We start from the raw sequence: 27747 nt of genomic DNA, 5'->3' as shown, positions 1-27747 counted from the left end.
AAACAACCCTTAATTTGGAGAGTTTACAGGATGAACTCATACTATTCAACTGCACAATAGTAGAGAGCCTCAAAAATACAGCAAAAGATATGAAAATATATTTTCTGAAAAAAAATGCAGAATAAACAGATAAAAAATGGTCAGATTTTCAGCATAAACCAAGGTTAAGTTAAACTCCTATCAGACAGAACCTACTCTTTGCATCTCATATTATTCGCAAACACTTGGCTTAATGGGAGAGAGTTACAGAATATATTGGCAAATTATCTGGCAGGTAACAGACAGACATCCAGCCTTTCTCTACTGCACCTTTTAACTTCACTAATAGAAGCAACTCAGGAGTTTCTCAAAAAACAATTCTTGAAAGAGTAACTAAAATATTCTTAATAAATTTGACCAAAGATGTGCGACCATTTTTTGTACGCTGACTAGCATTGTCTCAATGTTTCTTTATGCTCTTTATAGATTTGTTTCCTCCTGTATTATACTTAAGATTACAAAGACCCTTCCACAGGGAAGGGTCTACTTTTTTATTCTATCTTATTTATGTTTAGGAAACAGAACGTATGGGGATCTGATCTTCAAAGATACAAATTAACATTAATATATTTGGAACTTCTCTACCACAACTTACTTGTTCTATAGAGAATTCAGTCTTCTAAGATAACCTCCTCACTGATTTCATGACAATAAACTATATTTTCTAATCAGGAATGTTTCATATAACTGTATGTAAAAACAGTCAAAATCTCTGAAAGGTCTAAGTAATGAGAAGAAAAAACCAACATAGGGGCTATTTATTGAGTTGTATAAACGAGCTGACACCTTACAAAGCCCATATTGCACCAACAACAGATAATCAGTTTTAGATCCTCTTAGAAACTCATACCAAATTAAAAGTGCAAATTCATTAAACATCCTGATGTCTGAAGACATCAAAGGAGTAATGTTTTCCCCACTGTATCTTAAACTAAAGATTAAGGTGTTATTCCAAGAGGTTGACCAGCCAGAAGTACAAGTTATAGTCCTCTCATTTAAACAAGAGACCATCTTTCTCTCATCAGGCAACCCAAATGTATGCAAGAAACTGCTCTGTAACAGTTACAGTGAGCCTCAGTAATTCTGATCTCTGTGTATAAACAATGTATATAACTTAGTTAACAGTGCACATTGTATTTGCAACCTCAATTAATTGTTCGCCCAGTAACAATTTGGAGTATCAGGGGAAAATAATATCTCTCAGCTGTAGTGCTGGCTGTGGTTTTAGTTTGTTTTGCTTTTCCATTAGGAATCTGGTATTTGTGGCTGACATTTTTATTGCATTAATGGCAGGAAACAATATGAAAAGAATGCAGACAGAAGTGGAAAGCATTAACAGAAACATTTAGACCCAGTGCAGGGACATTCTAACTGTGATGGTGAGTAAGAGACATGTAGTGGAAAAAAGGCCAGGTTCAATAAATGTTCAGGGAATGAGCTTCATACTTTAAATTTGAGTTGCAAGTCTAAAAAGCTGAAGAAATGCAAAAATGTTAATGAATGTTTGTTCTTTGTGGCACTGTGGTCCCTTCAGTTCTGCAAACCCAGAGATATGGGTCCCTTCAGTTCTGCAAACTACAAAATACAGCAGCATGAGAAAACAACAACAACAACAAAAAAAAGCCATAATCTAAGTTGCATCATCACACAGCTTCACTGAAAAGTCTGATTATTAAAAACTACCTAGGGCTAAATCTCCAATTTAAGGTGACATTGGCTGTATTAAGTTGTTTGTCTTTGCAAACACAGCTTGAGTTTCTGGCAGTTGCAGTTAAAGGCTGAGGCATGATGAAAATTTGGGGTCAACGTGTCATGCTCAATTTGTTATTATAGAAAGAAGCACAGTATATTCGGTACTAATTGCACTTACTCATTGCCATATTTACTTTCATTAAAAAGCAACAACAAAAACATCACTGTTTAGTTTTACTCAAATAACCAACCGATTTTGCCATTTGCAGAGAAACTGAATACATAAAAAACTTATAAAATTTATATACAATTGGAGACATATCTATCTTTGTCTTATTAAATAAGGACCAGATCTAACCACCAGTCAAGCTAACAGAAGACTTCCCCTTACACTTCAGCAGGCATTGGATTAAAGCATTGTTTTTTGGTGAGTCACAATTTGCTACAGCTGTCATTTTATCAGTGTTACTGTCCTTATTTTTCAGTTTCAGTGCATGCTTTCTTTTTTTTATTTATTTTTCTTTTCTTTTTTTTCTTTATTTTTCTTTTTATTTTGAGCTTTGGAGGATCTTTTGTGGGCTGGGAAGGCTGCTTTTTCAGGGATTGATGTTTTTAAAAACTGATTTTTGAAGGCAACTGAATGTGAGATGTATTGATCTAAATATAATGATCTCCACAGTTCAGCTGCAAAGGATTTGAGCTAAACATTGTACAAGGACTGCAGCTGGGTCCTACAAATGTTTGGTGTATGTGAGTAACTGTACATATTGACCAGTTCCATAGGTTCAATGGGACTACTCACTTCAGTAGTTACTCATGTACATGGGTGTTTGCAGGATCAAAGCCTCAGTAGGAATCAGAAAGAAAACATTTCCTTGGAGGGAGCTACCAAACTGAAAATGCACGAAGGGTAAGGAACAAAGAGATATTTCAAGATGAGGTACTGCACTGAGAATAGATGAGTCATGGAAAAGATGCTAAGTGATTCATTAATACCAGAAGCTTAGCCAATAAAGTATGCCCAAGTATGAAGCTAATGACTGTGCTTTTACAATACTACCAAACTATTTGCCTTTGTAAACTTAACATAGGAATAATTTTCTCCCATTTTGAAAATGTATTATGCAATTAGTTGTCACTTTCATAAACGGGATGCACGACTGTGATAACGGTTGCTCAAAATACTGAGGACTTTACAGTTTTTGTTTTAAAAAAGAAAAACACTAGGAACTTCAAGTCCTGCCAATTTTTCCTCCCTGCCAAGTCCTATTAGCATAAATGAATGGTTTATTTTAAGAAATGCCTGATAAATTACTCTACACAATCAGTAATGAGGGTACTGTCAGCAAAGGAGAATAATTTCCAAAATTTACTTGGCACAAATGAGTGCCTGACTAGCTCACAATCATGTTACATGGCCTGAGGCCCTGTTTTATTCCATAAATCTGCCTGACCTTTTCAGAGTGAAAATTAGTGGTTCTATAGAAAAGGTAGCTAGGCAAACCTGTTCTGTTTGTACATTTTCTCCTTTAAAAACCTCCCACAAACACATTCAGAACATCTGTAGGACTATTTCTATAGCTTCATCATTTTCGGCAGACTGAAGCTGCCTCTTAAAATTATTGCATAGGTTGTACATTAATATTACACATCTTTTCCATATCACAAATTAAAAGAAAAAAACATAAAAAAACATAAAGCCAAGAAGGATACAATGTCTTATGAAAAATGAGAGGCCATGAGCCTCCATGCTTCTTCGGTCAGTCTCTTAACATGAGTGTGTAATCTAACAGATAAGTTCTCTTTCCTTTTTAGAACAGAGTTTCAAAAGCAGAGAGGAATCCCTTGGCATGGATTATTTTGTCAATTAGCAACTGAAGCCAATAATCATTCATCGCCTCTTCTAAATTATTGCCTAGTAAAAGACCCTAAATACTTTACTCATCATTGTTATGGAATTTATTACATTAAAGCAGGGGGGAAATCTTTCAAAGAAATAATTTAAGATTATAAGATTTTTTTAAAAGCCTAAGAAATAATTTATGCTCCCCTCTTCTATCACTGCAAATTATTGCCAACTGTCATTCCTTTTTTTAAAAACTTTATTATCAATGCTTTGTCCAGCCTACTTTTACAAGTCCCAGATAACAGTTTTCCAACACTCCCTTGAAGACTGCTTGACCAGTTAAAAAGGTTTTTATTAAAATTTTCAGAATATCTCTAGCAGGGTTGGTTTACTCTCAGTTAGAATACTAGATCAGAATCTTCTGTGTCCCCTAGCAGGATACAAAAATGTATAATATAATTTTATCTGCACATACCTTGTGTATCATGTGCCAAGTTCTTCACGTCTAACCACACTTTAAACACATGGCTAAACACTCACATCCAAATACAAGGTCTAACCCAATACCAGTACACAAGCAGGCTATATAAAGCACAGATGAAGAGAAAGGCTCCCACAAGTCTTGCAAAGTTTCATAGTAAAAGGATACACACCACCTGCCTCCCAAGAGGTCTGTCATGAATCCCGCTCTGCTTGTCCAGGCACAGCTGTGGGACTGTCAGGGCCATGTCGCTCTACCTGCCTTTCAACAACACAGCTCAGGGGCTGGAAAGCTGAGCAGATCACCCTGAGCTGTGGGAGAGCGCTGTGCAGACTGGCTTCAGGAGCTGAACAGGCACGCTGGTGGGCAGATACGGAATACGAGTTCTGCACATCCAAAGGTATCCGTCAGTATTCAATCCAGGGTGGAAACAGAGGCCGGCACAAAGAGTGCGCTGGCAGCCACGGAACTTCAAGGGTTTTGTTCAACAAAAAGTGTCCGACAAAAAGCGCTCGACAAAGTGGTTTGATCCTGAGATAACTGTGAGTGATGAAACCACTCTCTAGCAAGGTTTGCAAGGACAGTTTCCTTTGTCTGGGAGAGGAATTTTAGCCCTGGTAAAGTCTTCAGCTGAAGAAACATATGTGAGTTAAGAAGCAGCCTAACATTTCAGAAAAACTTTTCTCTGCATAAGTGTAACTGTGTGAAACAACAAGAAAAGCTGTATTCAGAGACCCTAAAATCTCTCAAGCTTTCTCGCTTTTCCATATTAAGTTGATTCCAGGCAGCTGCCTAATGAAATGCTTGTTTCTCCAGAGTGGGGTTCTGAACATGAAACTTTACTTAACTTGCATGAAGCACATATCACATTTTTTCTTCCAGTAAGAGCACTGAGGACCAACAAAGCAAACCTGCCAGGTCAGACACCTTCCTGGAAGAAAGCTGTGTCTCATCTCTCGGGCTCAGGACTCGGTATCAGGATGGAGAAATGTTTTTTGCTTTCAGGGTTTTATCCTGATGTTGCAAAGGGTACAGGGTGAAAGCAGAAACAAACGTGAAATGCCTCTAGGGATAAGGTTTTATTTTCTCTATGTGAGACTTGTTTTAAACAGCTTACAAAGACACAGTGCAGGAATGGGGGGAACATCTACTCCACACCCGTGTTGCATTCTCCTGCAGCACAGCTGCACGGTCACCGGTTGTGACCACAGAACACCTTCAGAACAGCCTGCACAACAGTAGTAATGAAGCTCAATGAACCAAGGGTGCAAGTTAACATGGCCTTTGCCATGGCAATATGTATTTTTGGTTTATTTTTTCTTCAAGCAAACTATGATAACTTTTGAAATAAATGAGATGTTAAGCTTCTTTTAGCCCCATGATTACACTAACTTCTTTTTTAATTTTTTTTTTCTTCCCTTGGTATTGCTAATTCACTTTGATTTTTATGTTGTTTGGGTACTGTCTTCACATTTCACTCTGCTACTAACCTGTGCCCCTAAATTTCAAGCAGATTTTTTGATGGCTGAGCCAGACCTGTTCACTTGCAGAATAGTATCAAATCATTGACCTCCTCCATTGATTTTAACTAATTTATTGCACTGTCTATTGTTTCCCTTTTGCTCTGCAGACTTGGTGTAAAAGTGCCAAGGAAAATTAGAAAAGGAGACGGTAGAGCGGCCCAGCCTTCCTCATGGAAAGGGTGATCAGACATTGAAATGAACGGCTGAGGGACGTGGGGGAGTCACCATTCCTGGAGGTGTTTAAGGAAAGACTGGATGTGGCACTTAGTGCCACAGTCTAGCTGATGTGGTGGTGTTAGGTCATAGGTTGGACTTGATGGTCTCAGAGGGCTTTTCCAGCCTCAATAATTCTGTGATTCTGTACTGTTCTTGTTAACAAGCTCTTCATTGCCAACTTGACTCTCCTGTTGCTCCTTGAGCATCCAGGCCAATGTGATTTATTCTGTGCTAAACTGTTTGAAATCTGATGCCAGGCATGTTCAGTTTTCAGACAGGGGCTGGCACTTCAGATCTTGGAACATATGCTTTTACATGTGCCCTAACTCCTGTCACGGTCTTTGTTCATATGTCAGCCAGCAGCTACGGCACTAAGCTTGTCTGACCATCAGAACAAGGTTTGGTTTGGGGTTGGGGTTTTTTTTGCTTTGCACTTTTACCAGGGCCAAAATGTCATGAAGATGTTCAGTCCCCTGTTGTGAGTCAGAAGTCTGAGCAACTCAGACTGCACTTTCTTTGTTCCCATTTGGCTATATATGCTTCGTTGACAAACTGTCTGGCTCATTTCATACCTTTCTTTTCCATTTCAGGCTCCATGCAACAACCTCTAAGCCTTCTAGGATTGTTGTTCAGTCCCCTTCAAACAAAATCCTATTTTGCATGTAACAGCTCATCCCTGACAGAGTAAAATGGAGTAACTTCCTGTGGCAATAGGTCCTTCAGACTGCCATGATTGGTTCAGAAGCTGGTTTACTGCCTGCTTTTTAGATGATTGCCTGACTGGACTACTACTGGACATGCAAGTTTTGTTCCATAAAATCATGTCTATTGTATTCTGGAAGACATATCCTGTTCAGTTCATCTGTCGCAGAAAGCAATTTTCCTGGGAAGTACCTTATTTTCATATCATACTGTTGAATTTGTAAGAAGAAATAAAACTGAGAATAAACCCAGTGTTTTTGTCCAGTTCCTTCTACTGGATTTTTAGCAAACAAGATAGTTAATAAAAGTGCTAGCTAGCGGTGAAAGTGAAAGTGGGACTCTGTTTCCTTTATATTTCTTGTGTTTGAGCAAATGTTCTGGTCTGCTGAGTTTGCATTAGCACTACTCCTAATCTTCCTTCAGAATAAAAAAAAATGTTGCTTTAGCTATCCTACAGAGCCTTAGGAGCAGTTCCTACCTCCTGATTTCTGTTTTAAAGACCTCTGATTATAAAAAAATAAAATAAAATTTACTCTCCCTAAAAATTATTGGACTCTTCATTTTGAGTGTCTTACTAATTGGACTGACTTTTCCAGAGCCTTGCTGCCATCTCCCCAGATGTCAGCTAACAGAGATCAGTGCCATTTTTCTCATGTCTTCATTCAGTCTCATATTTTGCTTCTTAGATAGTGACACTGACTCTCTCTTTTGTTAGATAATTAATTTTTAATAGCTCTGTCATCAACTTCACACAAAATGTCTGGGAATTGTTCCCAGCTTCAATTTACATTGGAACACCTTAGACACTGGGCCCAGGTTAAAAGTATTTACATTAGGCAATTATCTTCCAAAAGGTGTAGTCAGTATTGTCACACTGCTCATGGACTCATTTACCACAACATGGTAAAACAGTCTTAGCCTTACAAACAGTGATGTTAAACAGATGATAGATTATACAGTCTATTGCCTATTAGTGTTGATAAGCAGCAATTTATTTACAATTATACATTGAGTGACTTGGCTAAATGAAGGTACTCAGTTTACTCCAAATTTTCCTCAGCACTAATTAGGCATCTGAGCCATGCTCTGAAAATTTCATTGGCTATCATGATGTCATCTCTCAGTAGTGTTCTCAACTTGTTGTCATTACTCTGCCATTATGAACAAAACTGAATTTTAGTCATCTCGCTGCATGTATATAGGGGCTTATTTCAGGTTTTCACTTTATTTTTGTGTGTCTAGATACTTGAAATGTGCCCTTACATTTTCTGAAAATGCTTGAGAAAACTCAAAGTGACCACTCTCTTTCCACTACCATGCACGGGAAATGAAGATCTTGCACATGTAACACCTCTTAATTTCCAGAATTCTTCTCTACAGGCTGCATTTGCACTTTGACTTCAAGTACTTGCATATGCATCATTAATATCTGATGCTAATCCCCCAGATTAAAGTTGTCACTAACCATTTTGGTAGGATTAGGCTGCTGATGACTTCACTATCCAACTGGAGTCAACTGATCAAGACCTGATAGAATAGTTTGTAAAATGAAGAGAATGATCCTATGCACAGCAGCCAGAAGACATCTTTCTTTTAACTGTAATTGCTGTGTTCTCCATCTCTATGACAATTTTTTATATTTCCCACATTTTTTATATTTTCCTAGTTGCAACATGCTGGACAGAGAGTCTTGCTATGCTCTGCTTTTTACATATCTTCCAGGGGTCTGACAGTTTTCTGTCTTCCAAACTGTTTCTCTCTGTACATACTTTGCACCATGACGCCTGCATTCCTGGTCAGTCTGTCTCTGCCCTGCTTCCCAGTTTCCTTTAGTAGTACCCTGTGAAGTTGTTTTGCACTATTAACACTGTTTTGATCCTTTTCCTAGACAGTTCGGCTGCCCTTGCCATTTGGAGAAATGTCTTGGTTTCTTTCAACAGCTTCTCCTGTATGCTGGAATCATTTGCCCCATACATGCTTCTGTCTCTCATTAAACAATCTTTTATGTCTCCAAAAGTACATGTGGATGCCAGAGTATAAGACTGTAAGGCAGGCATCTATTCCCCTTCTATTTCTTGGGTTCAGATAAAAACACAGTCACATTCCTTCTAGGGTCACATTATATCAAATGCTTTTATCAGCTGCTACAGCATTTTAGGTATTATTATTACCAACAATGTCTCATTCACTTACATTTTTCACTAGAAGTGATGGTAGAACTCTTGCCATATTTTTCTCATCTTTACCCTCCCCAGGCAGTTTGGTATATATTAGTGCTGTTAGGCTTGAGTAAGGATTATTTGTATGGAAATTACAGAATCACAGAATGTGAGGGGTTGGAAGGGACCTCCAAAGATTATTGAATCCAACCCCCTGCTAGAGCAGGATCAAAAACTAGGGCAGATCACTCAGAAACGTATCCAGACAGGTCTTGAAAGCCAGAGGAGGCTCCACAACCTCTGGGAAGTCTGTTCCAGTGCTCTGTAACCCTCACAGTAAAGTTCTTCCTCATGTTGAGGTGGAACTTCCTGTGCTCGAGTTTGAATCCATTGCCCCTTGTCCTATCAGAGGGCATCAGTTAAAAGAACCTCCCTCAATCTGCTGGACACACTCCTCCTAATGCACCCCAAGACACCATTGGCCTTCTTGGCCGCAAGGGCACATTGTTGTCCCATGGGTAACTTGTCTACCAGGACTCCAAGGCACTTCTCTACAGAGCTGCTCTCTAGCAGATCTTTCATGATTTCTCCAAATGTCTTTTTCCACTTCAGATCTGTGCTTCTCTCTGCCAGCTCTGAGTCTTGCTCAGCAAGGTTATACTTGACAAGGCCAGAATGCAAGAATCTAATTCAATTTTTATACTGGTAAGGTAACAAAACACTGCATTCAACCGTGTGCCATCCCACAACTTCTGCCTTTATTCCATAGAGGCTGCCCATTCTCTCTTAAGAACACAAGCATTCCAACTGTTTATTTTAATCTAGTAGCTGAGGAAAATGTATTAATATTTATGCAAAGCACAGAACGCTGACTGTAAGACAAACTGCAGAAGAACTTCTCCCCTGCAGCAATGAGGGTTCATTGAGGACCCTGAACACTGGAGCTAGAACCAAGGGGTGAAGCTAATGCACAATGTTACTGATTGGTGACAGGACAAGCAGAATAAAAGGAAGAGGGGTGGGGGGTGGAAATCTCCAAAAGATTGCTTTCTTTTTCAGCTATTTGTGCATGAGCTATTCTGCCTGCCCTGTAATGTCTATGATCTCCAAGACTCCCTAGGATTATGAATACCTATTGTTGACTTCACTGGCAGACAAAACAAGAAACATCTGCCAAACAAACCCAGTTTCTTAACCTCTGCTGTTCTTGGACACATAATGACTGTAGGAGAAAGAATAATGCATTTTGTCTCCATGAACCAGGCTGGACTGGACACTTTCATAGTTCAGGGAAGCATTCCCAGTGTACATCAGAGAACCGAGACACAAGAGAGATTTCACAAGGGCAGTCTTGTTCTCAGGTGCCCATCTCACATGGCCTGTGGAACACAACCAAAACACAAATGCTAGAATGGAAGGACAGAATTAAATTAATGAAGGAAAAAGTTCTTCCTTGCCATTAAATAATTCTGGAGGGAGCTGGGTGGACACACAGGTGAACAAAAGTTACAAGGAAAATGTAAATGAAGGTGTCTTAAGATCAGAATAGCCTATATTCTCAGAATCACAGAATTATTGAGGTTGAAGCCCTAGACCTAACAGCGTAAGCTTGCCACTAGACCATGTCCCTAAGCACCAGGTCCACATGCTGTTTAAATGCATCTAGAGATGGTGACTCCACCACTTCCCTGGGCAATCTATTCCAATGCCTGACAACCCTTTCGGTGAAAAAATGCTTCCTAATATCTAACCTAAACTTCCCCTGGCACAGCTCCAGGCCATGCCCTCTTGTCCTGTCACTACTTGCCTGGGAGAAGAGCCCAGCCCCCACCTGAGTACAATCTCCCTTCAGGTAGTTGAAGAGAGTGACAAGATCCCTCCTGAGTCTCCTCTTCTCCAGGCTAAACAACCCCAGCTCCCTCAGCCTATCCCTATAAGATTTTCCCTCTAGTCCCTTCACCAGCCTTGTTGCTCTCCTCTGGACCACGGGTAGGAACGACTCTTATCCCTGAGGTTGATCAAGCCAAAGATTTTGGCCAATTTCATGAGCCCCTGAGATGGCTCTAGGTTGAGGAAGAGCAGGGCTTGGGCATCTCCTGGGAGGCGTGACCAGCCCTTGGTCAAGGAGGCAGGTCTTGCTCACATGCTCAAGGAGCAGCCAATGACCAGTTCTGCTGGGGTCAGGAAGGAATTTTGCAGATTGGCCCTGGTCCCCGGGGTTTTTTTGCCTTCCTCTGCAGCACTGAGTATGCCTGCTGCTCCTGCTCCATGAAGGTGGCCCTTGTGCCCCATATCCAGGGCAGAGTGGAGCAGAGGGAGGGAAGGGATCTGTAACTATTACCTAATCCAACTGCATTACCACTTCGGGGCTGACCAAATATTGAAGCATGGTATTAAAGGCATTGTCCAAATGCCTCCTAAATATTGAGAGGCATGGGAGGCATCTACCACCTCTCCAGGAAGCCTGTTCCAGGGTTTGACTGCACTTTCAGTCAATAAATGTTTCCTCAAGTCCAGTCCAAACCTCTCCTGACAGATTCAGCTTTGAGGAGTTCCCACACATCCTGGCACAGGGTCCCAGGAAGAAGAGATCAGCACCTCTCTCTCCACACCCCCTCCTGAGGAAGCTGTACCGAGGTTGCCTCTCAGCTTCCTTCTCTGCAAAACAGACAAACTCACCCCCTCCTTAGAGGATATGCCTGCCAGCCCCCTCCCCAGCTTTGGTGCCCTCCTAGGGACACACTGAAGTACATTAACAGTCTTTTTAAATGGTGTGTCCCAGAATGGCACACAATTCTCAAGGTGAGGCTGCACCAGCACTAAACACAGAGGGATAATCACCACTTTGGACAAGCTGGTCATGCTGTGTTTGATGCCCTGCAGGCTTGCCCTGGGCTGCCAGAGCACACAGCTGGCTCCTGCTGAGCCTCCTGTCAGCCAGTGTCCCAAGAGCCCTTTCTGCAGGGCTGCTCTCCAGCCACTCCTTTCCCAGTTCAGACTTGTGCCCGGTGTTACTCCATCCCAGGTGCAGAATCCAGTATTTGTTCTTATTAAATTTAAGGCCATTGATGACTGCCCAATGCTCCAAGCTATCCAGATTCCTCTGCAAAGCCTCGTGTCCCTCCTGAAAGTCAACAGCACCTCCCAGTTTAGTATCTTCTGCAAACATACTGACCGTGCATTCAACTCCTGCATCCAGATCACTGATACAATATTGAACAGAATTGGCCCTAGAACTGAGCCCTGAGGAGCAGTGCTGATCGCTGCTCACCAGGCAGATGTAGCCTCATCTGCAACCTTTTGAGCCCTTCCCCAGACCTAGTTCTTCACCCAGCACACTGTTAGTCTACATAATAAAGGAAGCAACTCTCAACACCTGTGTGGATTATATTCCTTCATGTTAAATTAATTCATTCCTTCTAATCCAAAATTACAGGGTACATGGCAGTCTGAACATGTCCTGTTGTACAGGACCTCCTTTAATATACAATATAGGGAGGGCATGTGCCCATGTGACAGATGTCTGGGAGAAATTAAAGTTACTGCAGAAAAAAATGCCAAAGAAACCTGGGTAGAAGTGGGGGCAATAACCTCTAATACACACAATTAGAAAACAAAATATGAAAAACTATACATTTAAATTTACCTGCTTGTTTACACAGACAAACTAAATTTCAGTATCATGTAGAAAACATAAACATAATACACAGCATGTATGGCTTAAATCCGTCTTTCAGGTCTATGGAGTAGGAATTTAGAGGAAAAACAAACTACCTGGATATATTGTCTCATTTTTGTCAAATAGATGCAATAGCATTAGGAAATACAATTTATGTCATGTCCCATATGGTTAGTGGTCACAGAAGGGTGTTAACTACGCTGGTGAGTGCACATTTTTTTTTAATAATTTGCCCTTTTTCCTATTACATAGCTCTCTCTACAGCTACATGGCTCTGAATCCATTCAATCACTTTGGTTCTTTATTATACACTGAATGTTACCACTGGGAGAACACCACTGGTAAGTGAACTTTATATCCGTTATATCTTCAAGTTCAGGACAAAATTGTTTTCTCTGCCAGCATGCCTCAGTCATTACATTTCACAGTTGCAGTATTTAGGAAAGACTGGAAATATGAGACCTGTTGAAGAAGGCAACGTATAATCAAAAATCTTTTAAAGGCTGTTTGAGTTGTACACCAATTACATCTGTGCCCAGAAATTACTCCTGAATTAAGTATAATCACATTCCTGCCTGGATTGGTGTCTATGGCCCATGGGTATTACTACTTAAGCAGCTAAAAGCAGCAATGAAGTGGAAATCAGCTGTTATTCCAGCATGATAACCAAACCACTATGCAGTCCTTCCTCCTCCAAGTGGTGATTCAAATTCCCTGGTCACTGTGAGCAGGATTCATTTCTTTTTACAAGATAGGAGGTGGTAATGATATAAAAGTAATTTTTGAACTATGAAATACTCTTCAGATAGACACATTAAGCACTAGAAGAGAGAAATTTCCTAAATTATGATTGAGTTTTTGATCTTACCTCTTGACTTTTTAAAGAGCCTCTACAAATGGATCCTCTTAAGATCTCTGTGCAATTATCAGTCAATACACCAATACGTGTACCATCAATTGGAAAGCTTAAATTTTGTCTTGCATATATTAGGTTCCATATTTTACAGTACCTTTAAATTGATTACTGATCAAGACTTTTCATTAATTACAAATTCTGAAAAATTACATGACAAATCTCTTTAAAACAGAACTCAAGACTTAAAAACAAAACAAAACAAAACAACACAAAAAACCCCAAAAAATTCCCAGAACTCTTTTGCTGAGGACATCTTTCTAAGGCATTTATCTTCAACAATGAAATCACCTCAAATCATCAGAGCATGTAAGTATTCAAGCACTTATTTATTTTTTTTTTTTTTTCCCCCTGTGTATGATATCACACATTATAAGTACACACATATATACTGACTGCTCCAAGATGAGCAGGTAAAATATCAATATGATACCAGGACTTATCTTTCTTTTAACTTACAATACTTTCCTTGATACAACACTTAGTTAAAAAATTTAGCATTTTAAGAACAAAATATTCAGACGTATGAATTTTCTGAATCACTTTTGCTTATTTATAAATTATATGCACTGAAACTACCTATTTTTTCTCTCACTACAGTTTAAGACCAAATAACCTCCATGGCTATCAGGATTGTTATGTTCTAAAACATTAATATATAATATACATTCATGTTCAATATGCAGATGAAATACATAAGCAAGTTATAGAAGTATATTATTATATCTCATTGGATCTTTTGCTCAGTATAATATTGGTTTCCTAGAGTCAAGTAAGACTAGTTTCCAAACACACTCAATGCAGCTTTTTGATCCATGCCTTGGTACACCTTGGAAAAAGAATACCAATCTCTCAAAAGTACCTGAAAACTAGAAGTATGTGCTATGCTTCACAATATGGCAATTGATTGCAAACTTCCCCCCTTAAAAACACAACACAAAACCACACCACAACTGTAACTTGAGGACATCTGACAGAAAAACCCTGAAAGTAAGCACAAGTTCATGGAAATGATAACAGATTGGCACATGGAGGTTGGTGGTGGGTGATGCTGCTTTGAGTGATGCACAGTGACAATCTTCTTTAAAGTCATAGTAAAGCAGAAAACATGGCATTGCTTGCTTTCTTAAAGTCAAGAGCAACAAAAGGTTCCAAGGTATCTTCACAGTAGCCAACATTTTGAAAGGCTTAAAATAGGTTAGAATAATGACTCTTAGAAGGTGAATGGCTTCACAGGAAGACACCAAGGGTTTTCTGCTAAATTCAGAGCTACTCATCCAATTTTTCCTGTTTCCCATCAGTAGGTCTCCCTACAGTGAAAATATTACAGAACTATTTCAAGGGTAGGTTAAAATGGCATCTTCCAATCTAGCTTTGGCATGCAGCTATACCACAGAGACCCTTCAACCATGTATTCTCACATCACTCTTTTCGAGCTGGGGGAAGCAAGAGCATGGTACCTGAAGTGTGAGGAGCAAAATGACACATCAATATTTTCTGATATTTTTCTCTGAGGAAATCCAAGCAAAAACGAAGTGTAGTAGGTAGGCTATTAAACTCTGCATTCAAGTTTAACAATTAAAAAACCAACTATTATACAGTGGAGACACTAATTTCTGAGTAGTCAGGAAGCAAAAATTGCCTTTCAGGAATTACAACACTAGTCCTTATTCTAGCAATGTAGGAAGGTAGCAAAGGTAAATATTACTAACACAAAAAACTGTATTTTTTCTCTTTCTCTAAGTATCAATACATTTGAAAAATAGAATGTTTGCCAAAACAGCCTTCTTTGCCAAATGTACTGATCTCCCCACTGGTAGATGAAGGCCAGATTTTACAATGCAGGCGCATTTAAAGGAAACAACAGAACTGTACACTCTTAATTTATTCACATAAACAGCCAGCTTGCACATACAAAATAGTGAGTGGAGCAGTTACATGATCAAGTATATAACCCACTATATCATTAAGGAAATATCTGATAGAAATGTATAGAAAGCAATGAGCTTCGCAAAGAAGTTTTTGGTTTTCTACGTGAAGTATTCTAAGCACCTTCACAAAAACGTATTCTCAAGAGACAAACCTCACATGAAACCAAAAGAGTTTAATTACTTTGTCTCAGATCAGAATTCAATTTGGCATATTATTTTGAAGTTTTCACTGAACCTTAACAAGAACTGAAACACGTAAAGTACTACAGAACTACTGAAATTCAGAATACTGGTTTGACCAACCACTGACACCAACTAGCAAACATCAGTTTAAGGAGGGGAACCACCTGCACCAGCTGGTGCTTGCAGGGCCACATGCTCATTGTAGTCTTTTTCTATCACCTCCTTCCTCAACTCATTCCCCATGTTTTCTCAACAGTGTGTAAGCCTTCTCTTCTCGACCCTGATGCTATGACATTTGCTGTGAGCCACCAGTTTCTTGGTCAAAAATTTTAGCCTTTGCACCTGCCTAAGGTGAGCTTTGAGCCTGAGCAATGACTCCCGTTCTCCAGCAAAGTAGTCCTGTGTGCTGTAGGTCTTTAGTTCAGCTGCTATGAGCACACCTTCTTCTGACACCAGGCACAAAACAGGTAACACTTGTTTCTGGGGCAGTGCCTCACAGCTGTTTAACTGTAGTGTCTCAACCTCTTAAGATTCAGGTGGCTGAGAACAAGACATAGGATTGTGCTGGCAGCCCAGATTACAGTTAGATTCTGGCTGAGGAATGAGACCTGAAAACTAACAATTCTATATGAGACACATATTTGAGGTGTGCCCCCATCATAATAACTTCTTCCAGTATTAAAAGGTGTGTTTTCCAGGGAGACAAGTTCACTGACCATTTCAGTAATCCAGAATGGTTCAGACTAGGTGACATGGAAAAAACATACTGCGTGGACAGCCAAGCTAGGTAGAAATGGCTGGATGGCATCACCAGAACTCAACCTGGCTCTAAAGAAAAACCACTAGCTAAACTCCAGCTGAAAATTACACTACCTAGTTCTTAAAAAAAGAGAAAATAATTCCCAAATATAACTCAGCAACTTACAGAACAGTTTTCATCATAGATTTACTCATATAGGAATTCAAATCTCATAGTCAAAGCAATGCAGCTTAATTTTGTAGCACTAATCTTGTAATTTCTGTACTATTGAATTGCTGTGAGTTGTACAAGCTTGTATAAGTATGTCTGCATTCATGGGCTGGGAATAGTGGATGTGTGCAAGTTGGACAACTGGAACTGGGTATTTGTGCATGATTAGCTTTGAAATCCTGTTTGCCCCACATGTTTGTTTGTAAATTGTGGTGCCTCTCTTCACAACTGTGCCTGATTTTATGTTCCTTGTGATGTTTCTAAAAACAGCTTGCAAAGAATATTAAAAAGCTTGTTCTAATCCGTATGCCTCTGCCTCATTTCATCTCTGCATCCAGTTCAAAATCCATGAGGAACACTCAACTTACACACAAACCAATATAAAATTTTTATTGGCCTGCCACAGGCACAATCTCTAAACAGATTTAATTTAAAGCAATGAACTGACACCAAATTTTAATATTCATTAAGTTATCAATCCCTTTTAATAGAACAATTATCTCCTTTTTATAGGGGTAAACTGTTTTTATTTACTGCTATGTTCAGTCTAGCTTCAGACAGCCAAAGAAACAGGCATTCTGTGTCTTCCTGGGGACTCTGTTCTGTACATTAACAGACTCTGTGTCAGGAAGGTTTTCCTTGTCAGGTCTTTACCCAATGCCCAGTGTCTTCAATAGACTTGGGCTAAGCTAGTTCACATCTGTTCTCTCTTAGTTTAAACCTTTTGCATATAGTGATAAGATGGACAAGCTAGTTTTATTTTTGGGGAAAAAAAACACTTTATAAAACAATATTTGCAAGTCTGGATCAAATGCAGTAAATAGTATCAGCTAAAGAAAAATCTGCTTTATTATTGATAGCCCATCATTTGGAAGGCATCATTTGGAGTATTTAAGACTGAGGTCCAAATCATCATGCTTGCTTTGAAGCAGGGCTTTTATGCAAGGAAGATCTGGTGAATTTATCAAAACTGCTATCAGGCACAAGTTTTAGAATAGGCAAATATGTTGGTGGATTCAAATTTACACAGTGAAATCATGTCATCATTGACCACAAAAAGGAATCAAGAGTGATAAGAAGCATCAAAACCATTGCTCTCTTTTCTATTCATATTAGGAAAAAAGACCATATCTGAAGAAAAATAACCTGAAACACAGGCACTTAAATGGAAGTATATATATGGAAATAGTCATGCTGACACAGTCTTCAGGATTAAATTGGCAAGCAAATTAGACACTAGCTTGAAATACAGTATGACAGCTAAATAGATAAATGTGATTTTTACTGCATAGGCAGACACCTCACATCTCTAAGTCAGGCAATACTCATCTTTTTGAAAGAGATTTTGATGCAACATGGGAATAATTTCTAGGCAGAACTTTACTAGAAAGAGCTGTGGGAAGTGCGAGAAGGAGGAGCAAAAATAATTACAAGTTCACTGTGACTAAGAAAACTTAAATATGTCCTACTTCAGGAGTTACAGATAAGAAAATTTAATATATGTAAATTTACTAGCCCAAAGCAGATACATGCTACATACAGGTGGTAGGCTCTTACCCAACTGAACAGTAAAGTTAACTGTATAAGCCTTATTTTGCTCCTCATTTCTATTCAATCCCTTCTTCCATTAACTACAAAGAAAGCATAGTGCTGTATTTTGTGTATCATCATTATACTTTGGGGAAAAATGAGCCTATTTATGTGCTGTAATTACTTCTGAGTTCTATTATATCAAATTTTTAGATGAAAGAGTGATACATGTTACTTCATGGGCTAAGAGCCTTGCCCAGAGTCAGGCAGGAGGTGTGTGATGCACTCTATGCAACTGCATTTTTTTTTCCCCTGTAAATATGCATTAACCAGACAATAAAAAAGACTGAGTTATAAAATTGCTGCACTTTTCTTACACCACAGATCTGAAAAGACCTGGGTAAATTACCCTACATAGTTAGTCAAAAAGTCATGTAGATGTCACTTCTGTCACATAAATACTTTAATGGAGAGAAAACAAACATGGTTAAAGTTCATAAAAGATATGAAAATAATATTGTAAATCTATAAAACTAGGAAACATTGAAATAGATTCATAGCATGTTTGTTGTTTTTTTAAATAATGAACCTGATTGGACATTTTAAGAAAGAGGCAGATATTTGACAGATTTTCCATCTCTTGAGGACTTGTAAATAAGACGAACTGTAGTCAATCATGTGTGAAAGGAGAAAACTGGTGAAATTCTACGGCCAATGTCATAAGAAGGCAAACTACATGATCTAATGGCCACTGCTGACCAATTTTAAGATTGTTCAGTCTAGGTTCACAAAAAATGGTTTAAGTACAAAAATTCTTTCCATTCATAAGGAGGCAGGGCTCGGGTCAAGACAGCATGGCAGAAACAGAAATGAGGATTAGTATACTCGGTATCCTAGGGATTAAGTACCATTGTCTAAATGATTAAAACATATTTTTACATTTAATGAAACCTATTTTTTTATCTGACAGTAGATTCCTTTCCTTATCCAATAATTATTAAAGATCATAAAGATATACTTACAATTTATGGGTGTTGAAGTAATTTGGCTGTTTTACAATGCACCCGAGGCATGCAGATATATCTTTACAATCACACACCCTGAACTGTGGGAGCACCTGGCTGGGCTTGTTAAAGTGAGAGTTAGGAAAGTACTTTCTATGTTACTGTCAATTACATAGAAAGAAGTAGAAAACACATTTAAACAGAAGGAAAAAAAAATATGTTTTAAACAAAGCTGAGTTGTAGAACTGTCACCATTGGTGGGAAATTAATGAGTTTATATGGCTATTCAGTTAATTCTTCAACATTTTTCCCCCTATGTAACAGCAAGGTGATACTGTTTAATTTATTCTCCATAAGAATCTATTATGTCCAGCTTAAAGGAAATCATCATGTATCTTGGGACACATGGAGAAAAATGTAAAGAAAATATTCTCCAGTAAGTAGAATTATCAATCAACATTCAGCAAAACTTCAACCAGCATTTTACTTCACTTAATTAAATTATACACGGAGTAGGAAAATGTCCCCTCTTGTCAACTGAAATATTTTTATTTCCCCTCCCAACAGGGAAGTGTGAGGTCTTGGAAAGAAACACATGAAACAAGGAAAACAACCGAAAAAAAGATTGACAAACCTACGGTCTGCAAGAGCAAAGTCCAGCTCCAACACCCTGAACAGCTCTGGAGAGCCACTGCCAAAGAAACATGCAGAGCTGATGGTCTCAGCCAGTACCATTACTCTGGTACTCTGAGCCTGAGGGAAAAGATTTCCACTCTCTTAATTTCCCCCAACTACTAAAGTTGCAGAACTAGGTAAGAGACAGCTGGCTTTCTTTCTTAAAGCATTAACTTTAAAAGTATCAAATCTTGCACTAAGACCATTCCAGGACTATAGCAAATTTTCAAATATACAGCAGAGAAATATTCTGGAAACATATGAGCAGAGAAGCAAAAATATGAAAAGGTTTGTCGTGTATGTTTTACTTTAAAAGGAAACTTAAAAGACTCCAAATTACACTATCAATTCATGAAAAACCTTTTCCACATAATCCTGAAGCTTACAACATTTTCCTTGCCATTCCCACCATCTCTTTTCTGCTTTTGCAATCAGTATAAATACGTTGTTTATATATTTATTAATATTTTTAAAGTATTTTGAGGATAGCTAAGTGAGCTGTCATACATCATTTCTGCTGATTTCCTGTAATGGTCCTGAATTCCTCAAAATTGAAATCAGCTCCATGAATGTAAAAGACATAACCAGTCAGTCCTGATGACTAAAAAAGGCGAATGAGGTAACTGTACTGCCGGTGAAGCTGTTTGTCTCCAATGTACCATAAATAGTAAAGTGAAATTAAAATTTTTCAATCAGCATCAGTTATGCACATGCACGCACGCACACACGCTTATGAAAAAACCTGCCTGATGAGAAGCAGACAGAAGTTCAAGCAGAGGTTCTTGTGAAAAAAAAAACCAACAACAACTGCTGGGATTTTTTATGTTGTTGTTGTTGTTGTTCCTATGTTGTGGGATCTCTTAGCTGCAGGAAACGATGGATTGGAGTACAACCTTCCTTAATTTCCTGCAAACTTCCCTCATACAGGAGTCACTTTTCTCTGCCATACATCTAGTCTTATTGAAGCTTCCCCCACTGCACTTACATTAAATGATCAAAAACCAGAGAGCAAGTATCAGTGATGACCATATCTGATCAAACACATAGATATCTCACTGTTATTTCCACAAAAACAAATTATCTTCCCCATACATAGAGAAAATAAGTATGAATACATACCTACATGATAAATAGGAATACTTATTTTACATAATACACAGAGCTTTCCCAAGAACTTCTTTTCTTTAAATCAAAGTATTTTTCAACTACTATTTAAGATCTGATAAACTGCAAATGATCAGTAAAGTGAGACATGAAGAGTGATTTGTCCAAAGTTAAGGAAGAAATCTGTGGCACAGTAAAGAAGTCCTATTAGATTTCTTGCCTCTTCATCTTGTTGCTTAAAACCATTCTTCTAAGACATTGATGGCAATTAGTCTCCACGGAACCACGACACCATTTAATGAATCATACCACAGGAAAAGCCTATTTCTGAAAAAAATGCCTTTCCTGTTTCAGTAGCATATTTGTAATTCACAATGACAGGAGAAGACCGGAAAAGGGGACATTTCTCCTGAGTGGGTTGATTAATTAACATAGACTGCCTGAATCCAGTCCAAGAAATCTATGCCAAGGAGGAATCCTGTACAGCCTCTCCTAACTGAGCTTGGAGCAGTCCCCCAAACACATTATCTCAAGAGCACAGAAGGAAATCATGAAGCCAGGTATGAAATTAGCCTTTCTGAGCAATAACGACATCTTTGATGCAGATCATGGGCCAAAGGACAGAAATAGTTTCTATCAACTCAGGAAATGAGGATGAGAAGAACATACAATATAAACATTATCAAAACTAAGAATAGTTGTTTTGTCTGGAGGAGGTGTTTTACATGATTTCTACAGTTATATTGTTTCCTGTTTGATGAGAGATGATTTTGAAGTTTTGGCTTATATCCAAATCCCCAATTCGCTAGGGCTTAGAAAGGGTCAGAAATGAGGTTTATTTCACAGAGGTTCCTGCTAGTTAATAAATTCTACAAAGGTTGGCTTATTAGGGAGAACTCGAAGCATAGTGTTTTTCATTAAAAAAAAAATAATAAATCATATTACAAACACTCTTTTTACTATAAAAAACAACTGGCAGCTTTTAAAAGTCAACATGAGACAGTAGATAATGCAGAAGCTTGGAATATTATTATTTCAATTTTCTAAACCATATAAACCAGACGATAATGGGAAAGGTTTGGGCAAGATTGCATTGCATTGCATCCATTAGTGTTTTCTACATGATCAGTATGGGTTGGTATCCATTATGCTCCACATACAAACTCAGAATAAATTACTCAGTGGCTCCCAGAAACCCACATGCTTCTGCTCTTCAGAAAAAGTCCATTACTCTTTGGCAACGGAGTTCAAGACTAACCCAGATGCCAAAGCTTCTCCAAATTTTGTCCCTTCACTTAACTGAATTGTCCCTGTGCCATCCAGCATCGTCTGCAATCTGGCACTCTGTAAGATACCTCTCTCCTATAATTTTTTGCCCTCAAAAGTACTTTCCCATTTTCTTAAAACTATGTCACTTTTCCAGAAGTGCTAAACACAACAGAGATGAGTGAGGAGACAGTGAAGTTAGTCACAGAATAAGAAAAAAACCCAAGTTGGAAAGGACCTCAGAAGGTCTCCAGTCCAAGCTCTTGCTCAAATCAGGGTTAGGTCTCAGGTCAGATCACGTTCCTCATGACTTTATCTAGATGTGCCTTGAAAGCCTTTGAGAAAGGAGCCTGCACAACCTCTGTGGGCAAACTGCTCCACTGTCTGGTTGTCATCATGATGAAAAGGATTTACTTAATATTCAGTCTGACTCTTGTCTCTCATCCTCCCACCGTGCACTTCTGTGAAGAGCTTGACTCTTCACATCGATAATCTCCCCATCATTGCTAGGGGCCTGCTGCCAGCTCACCCCTACCCCCTGCATCCCCCACACTGCCTATTCCCCAGGCCCCTCAGCTTCTCCAGTTGATGTTCACCAGCTCCTGTTCATCTTCAGAGCTTTGCTCTGAAGCAGAGATCTAAGCTGACTTCTCATACAGAACCAGAAGAGATTCACCACTACATGTCTGCAGTCTGATGAGCCAGTCCTGTGAAGACTGAGTGCAATTCAGTGCCAGGCCTTTGGGATGCAAGCAAGGATCTCTCACAGTATTGCACCTTCTGTATATATGGTATGTCAAGTATATGTGTATGTAGATGACAAGTCAGCTCTAGATTAACTTCCCAACATAAATATATTGAATGGTATATGTGAAACATCCTAATTAAATCACTCAACTACCACAGGGCCACATTTTTCTTTAAAATGGTCTTGCAATGTTTTCTACGGTCACTCTCAGACACGATGAACTCCCTTTTTCACATCCATTCCTGAATCTAAGACCTCTTGCTAATAGTAACAGCAGTGCGTATGTGCAAGCCATTTTCCAATGAGTACTTGAAGCAAGAGGTATCAAAATACAATGTCAGTATTTCTCCTACCATCAACACACATTTTGAAAAGAAAAACAAACAAAGATGTTTCTTACAATGCAACTTTTCACACCTGCATTCCATCAGAATCTTACACTATGCATATTGGCACACATTATATCTCAGGCTGGGAATTATATAAAAAAAAAAAAAGATAAGAGAGAGATAATTGACTAGGTGTATGCCCTGGTTTGAGCCAGGATGAAGCCACTTTTCTTTTTACTGAACCAAATTCAATAGCTATATCAAAAGATACTCAAGCAAAGGAGGGGCATGAATCACCAAGTCCAAAGTTAAAAATGTAGCCTACAATAAAGTCAACGTTCAAATCCCTCAGAATTTCACAATGCAAAATGTGTAAGTGAGGATTCATATACAGATTTGGACCCACTCTCAAAGTGGGGACAAGCCTGGTAAAGGACTATTCCAATCCAATATGCTAGGCCAACCATCATGCTTGGAGCTGAAGTCTGCCAGCATCCAGTAACTCAGTAAGTATATGTCACTGCACTCCCAATTTTACGTGGCAGCACAAGCCTGATCACTGTCAGGAGTGTCAGTGTCAAAGTGTGATGTCCAGTTCAATTACTAAAAGACACATTAAGATCTGTCTTATATGGTTAAGAAGTAATTTGGGATCAGAGTCTCCCAGTCTCTTTAAAGAGAGACATTCTTAGTCTATTCAGTTTCAACGTTCACATTAATATCTCTGTTAAGTAAGAAACTGAGAGCTTAATAAACCTTCTCTCTATCAAATATAATATATTAAAATATAACCAGATTGAAAAAGAAAGTTGTTACTATTTTGAATAATCATTGAGAAACTGTTTATCTACCAGAGGTCTCCTCCACGCACTCTTCCCTGTACTCTTCAGATATATCATGGATCGGGATAAATGCCAGGGTACTTCCGTTAGCTACCATCAACAGTGGCCAAACTAACTTATGCACTTTAATTTTGGGACAGGATAATGCACTGTCTTTTTAGTGATATCAATAGGTTCATTCTGCTCACACTGAATGATTGTCCTTCAGCCTTCCCTCCCTGGTCTCTCCCCTCCTCACATGCCAGGAAAGGAAGGAATTCTCCTTTTCCTGCTCAAATATCCAATAATCATTTCAGCCATCTGCTTCAATACAAGAAACTCTTCATAGAAGCCCATCTGAATGGCAAACCATTAGAGATTAAGATGATTTATTGTAGTTTAGTGCAGTGTCACTGGTTTAATAAAATAAAAAATAACTAAGGATTTGGGAAGTACTATGGCTTACCTATGTAAAAACTCACTCTCTTGCCAATACATTCTATTGCTGCCGACAGACATTAGAACATTCCTTTCATCTCCTTCCTCTTCTTGCAGTTTAATCTATCCCCTGAAGGAGTATTTGCTTTCTCTAAGATAGATTATACATTGTATGCAACATGAAAACCTTACGCACTTTCTCTCTACCATCTGCAAGGCTTTTCTGCCCCCTTCTTTAAAAAGAATTAAATCAATACCCTTATTAGTCTTTTAATTTTGGCTAACTATATCAGAATTACTTTTCTGTTAGAAACTAAAACAAAAGGATTATTATTTCCAGATATATGCATCTAAACTAGAGAAGCATTTTTTAATACAATCAACCAAACATCCAAGCCTAGTGGGACCAAATGTGGAATGCAATCTGTGACAAAGAGAGAATATGAAGCATACACATACACACACACAAAGCACCCCCTCTATTTATGCAGCAAACATGATCTAATATGGGATTGATTTCTTTCAAATAATTCTTTCTGCATCCCAGTGTGATTCCAGGATGTGCAAATTAAGATAAATTTTATGGGTCAAATTCTTCTTACCACTACGCGCACTCAAGTCAACTAAAATTGATGACAACTGGATGCTGTGTCAGAGGGTGGAATTTGGCACAGAAACTCACAATGTAAGGAGAAAATGTTTTAAAAATAAAAATGACATGATGCTTTGAATGAGGGAGGAAATAGTTCTCAATGTGGCTTGGGAGACAGAAAAGCATAGAGAAGTAGAAACAGTTGACCCAATAGCTAGTAGATTGTCGGATAAGGCTCTGTTGTCAAAACAGAGCCAAATGTGAGGATCTGAATGAGAATTTTCATAATGGCTCTAGACAAACCTAACCCCATTCCATAACTAACTCTAATGGAAGTAAAGCTACACCAGCTCCAAATTCTGACCCACTTAGAGCTTAAAAGAGTAGGGACTAGTTTATAACTTCTGTATTCTTTGGAAATCCAAAGTAGTTATTTCAGACTTCATCATTGCAGAGCTTCATGTCTAATTTCATTAAACAACATAGTGTGATGAAACCTTCAGTACAAACTTCTCTGCTCTTCCTCTTTTTCTTTTTTTTTTTTTTTTCAGAACAGAAGTGTCCCTAAAACAAGTCTGTGCAGCTTGCAAAATAGACCTAAAGCAAAAACCAGAAGCTATTCTGACACATTTTAACCCATTTTTCTGCTGCCAGTATGAATATGAACACAAATGTCTTTCTGGTTAAACTTTTGTTAATTTGAGTGAAATGTGAAGACGTGCCATGTCCTTAGTCGAGATCCAGAGCTACTCAGGATGTCTTGTAGTATTTAATTTCAAGCTCTATTTAGAAAAAAACAATCAAACATTTAACCTGGAACAGCTATCCTCCCAGCTGTTGGATGATTCATTTCCATCACAAGCCCATTGTGCAGCACCTAGGAAAAAAACCAAAACCAACAAAAATTTTAAAATATGTAATAAAAAATAGAAACAGTTCTTAAATTCAAGAGGAAAAAAGAGATAACTATTATAATGTTCTTTCATGGAAAATCTGAAAATATAAGGAGCTACAATAAAAGTAATTTGTTTAATTGGTGAAATGAAGACCCTAATGTTTGACACTACTTACTATTTTATGTATCTCAATAAATGCTTCAGTAATACTTTTCAAGTCTAGTGTATTTTCAAGTTCTTATATCCAACAGCAAACATCAGAAACCACATTGCAAGAATTCCATCCTGTCAACCCCCAACAGACAACATGGAATGAGAATTAAAACCTTCACCCACTTTCACTTTTAATCTGTAATATGTATTGAAGGCCTATACACAACAACAATTCTTAACATTTATTTTGTCATTGAAGGATCCTCTACAAATTATGATCCTCTACATCCTCCTCCTACAATTATCCTCAGTTCTCTACAATTATTACAACACATGGGTGCATGTCACCCTCAGGGCCAGTGGCACCTTATGGGTGTATTAAAATCCTTATTCTTGTCTTTTCCCCAACTGGACACAGAACAACAATCAGTAGCATCTTTATAACATTCTTTTACGTACTGGAAGATTGTAATCACATCCTCCCTCAGTCTGCCCTTTTGTAGACTAAACAAAACTAATTCCTTCAGCCATTCTTTCCAGGTCAAATTATGTGAACCTTTTATCTGTGTAGAATAGTACACTTAAGAAATTCTCATTCCTGAACAGGTGGAGTCAAAAGGTCAGGTCAGTTTTCTCTTAGCTTGTGGGGTGAGCCTCTTTAGCTGACATTTAGAAATCCAGATACTTCCGATAATAGATGCTGGTGGAAGAATGTCCGTTCACCGGTCTCCTTATTTGGCACTGTACCAAATCATTAGTTCTATTTCTCTTTCAGGAGGTGAACACCACTTTTGGTAGACATTCAAATGAGACATTCAGAATTTTTTTGCCAAATGACAGAATTGGAAAACATAGTTGCTTGTTTTAACTTATATATAGAATCTTTCCAGTTATGCCCTTAATTAAACAGTACTGAAACTTTGGCCTCCTTTGTCTATAACTTATGTACACAGGCTTTCTTTATGCGTTTAATTGATTATTTGTGACCTAAATGCAAGAAAACATTCTTATTTGAACTTGAAATCAACAGCACACTTGAGGTGCATTAACACTTCTTTAGATGGCAAATTAAAGGCCTAAGCAAGAGTGGCACCAATTGGTTAAAGAAAAACATAGGGATTCTCTAGCAGCTACTCAGGGCTCCACAAAAGTAATGCCTTCATGTGTTCCGGGTCTCTAAATTCTTATTCTGACAAGGCACACTTGTATTACCTTTAAAATATTTATTTTTGTTACACTCAAATTCCATCTCCCTTGTTTTGACAGAATGAAATAAGAAAATCCTGCAGTATCTTTAAGGATCACCAGTTTAACTTTTATTTACTTTTAAAATAATTACATGAGGCACAGTCAGGCTTCCTTTCAATTTTCATTATAAGTTTGGTATTGATTTTCCCTCTCAGACACATTATTTTCTCAAAAGCAATGCAACTGTCATTACTCTTATTAGTCTTAATTTCTACAGTTATTAAGACTGATTTTTTTTTCCCACATCAGCAACATTGTTTATAAGAAGTTTGTAATTTCCTGTTTCTTGTGTTCCACTATGAGGATTCCCCAAAAGAAATGGAAAAAACCACCTTCACTGTGCCCTCCTCATGCGTGTTCTAAAAACTATGAAGGAAATATCTAAGATTACTGCATCCTGGCTTTCAGGAGAATGCAATGTTCATGTCCATTGTCATGAAAGACAAGGAAAGCTTCAGGACAAAGTAATAAACACAACTTGAATAAACACCAAGTAATAAACACAACTCCTTTATGGTCTTGTACAGCTCAAATGGTCACAATCCTTCATGTGTGGTAGAGTTCTATATCCCCTTTGCATTCACCTTAGCTCAGTATAGTGAACTGATG

At 38.4% G+C, this 27747-nt stretch overlaps 1 protein-coding gene across 1 annotated transcript in view; it reads right to left on the bottom strand.

Annotated features, from left to right (window-relative positions):
* The window catches only part of SUGCT (succinyl-CoA:glutarate-CoA transferase), a 318738-nt gene that overhangs the window by 26682 nt on the left and 264309 nt on the right, over positions 1-27747 (bottom strand). Inside the window, exon 12 of the mRNA XM_010001520.1 lies at positions 25655-25718. Within this exon, the coding sequence (XP_009999822.1) occupies positions 25655-25718 (64 nt within the window). The remainder of the gene's footprint in view (positions 1-25654; positions 25719-27747) is intronic.

Source organism: Chaetura pelagica, unplaced genomic scaffold, assembly GCF_000747805.2.
Source record: "Chaetura pelagica isolate M959 unplaced genomic scaffold, ChaPel_1.0 scaffold7, whole genome shotgun sequence".
NCBI lineage: Eukaryota > Metazoa > Chordata > Aves > Apodiformes > Apodidae > Chaetura > Chaetura pelagica.
The sequence above is the reverse complement of the archived record's forward strand: the minus strand, read 5'-3'. Positions and strand labels throughout refer to the sequence as shown.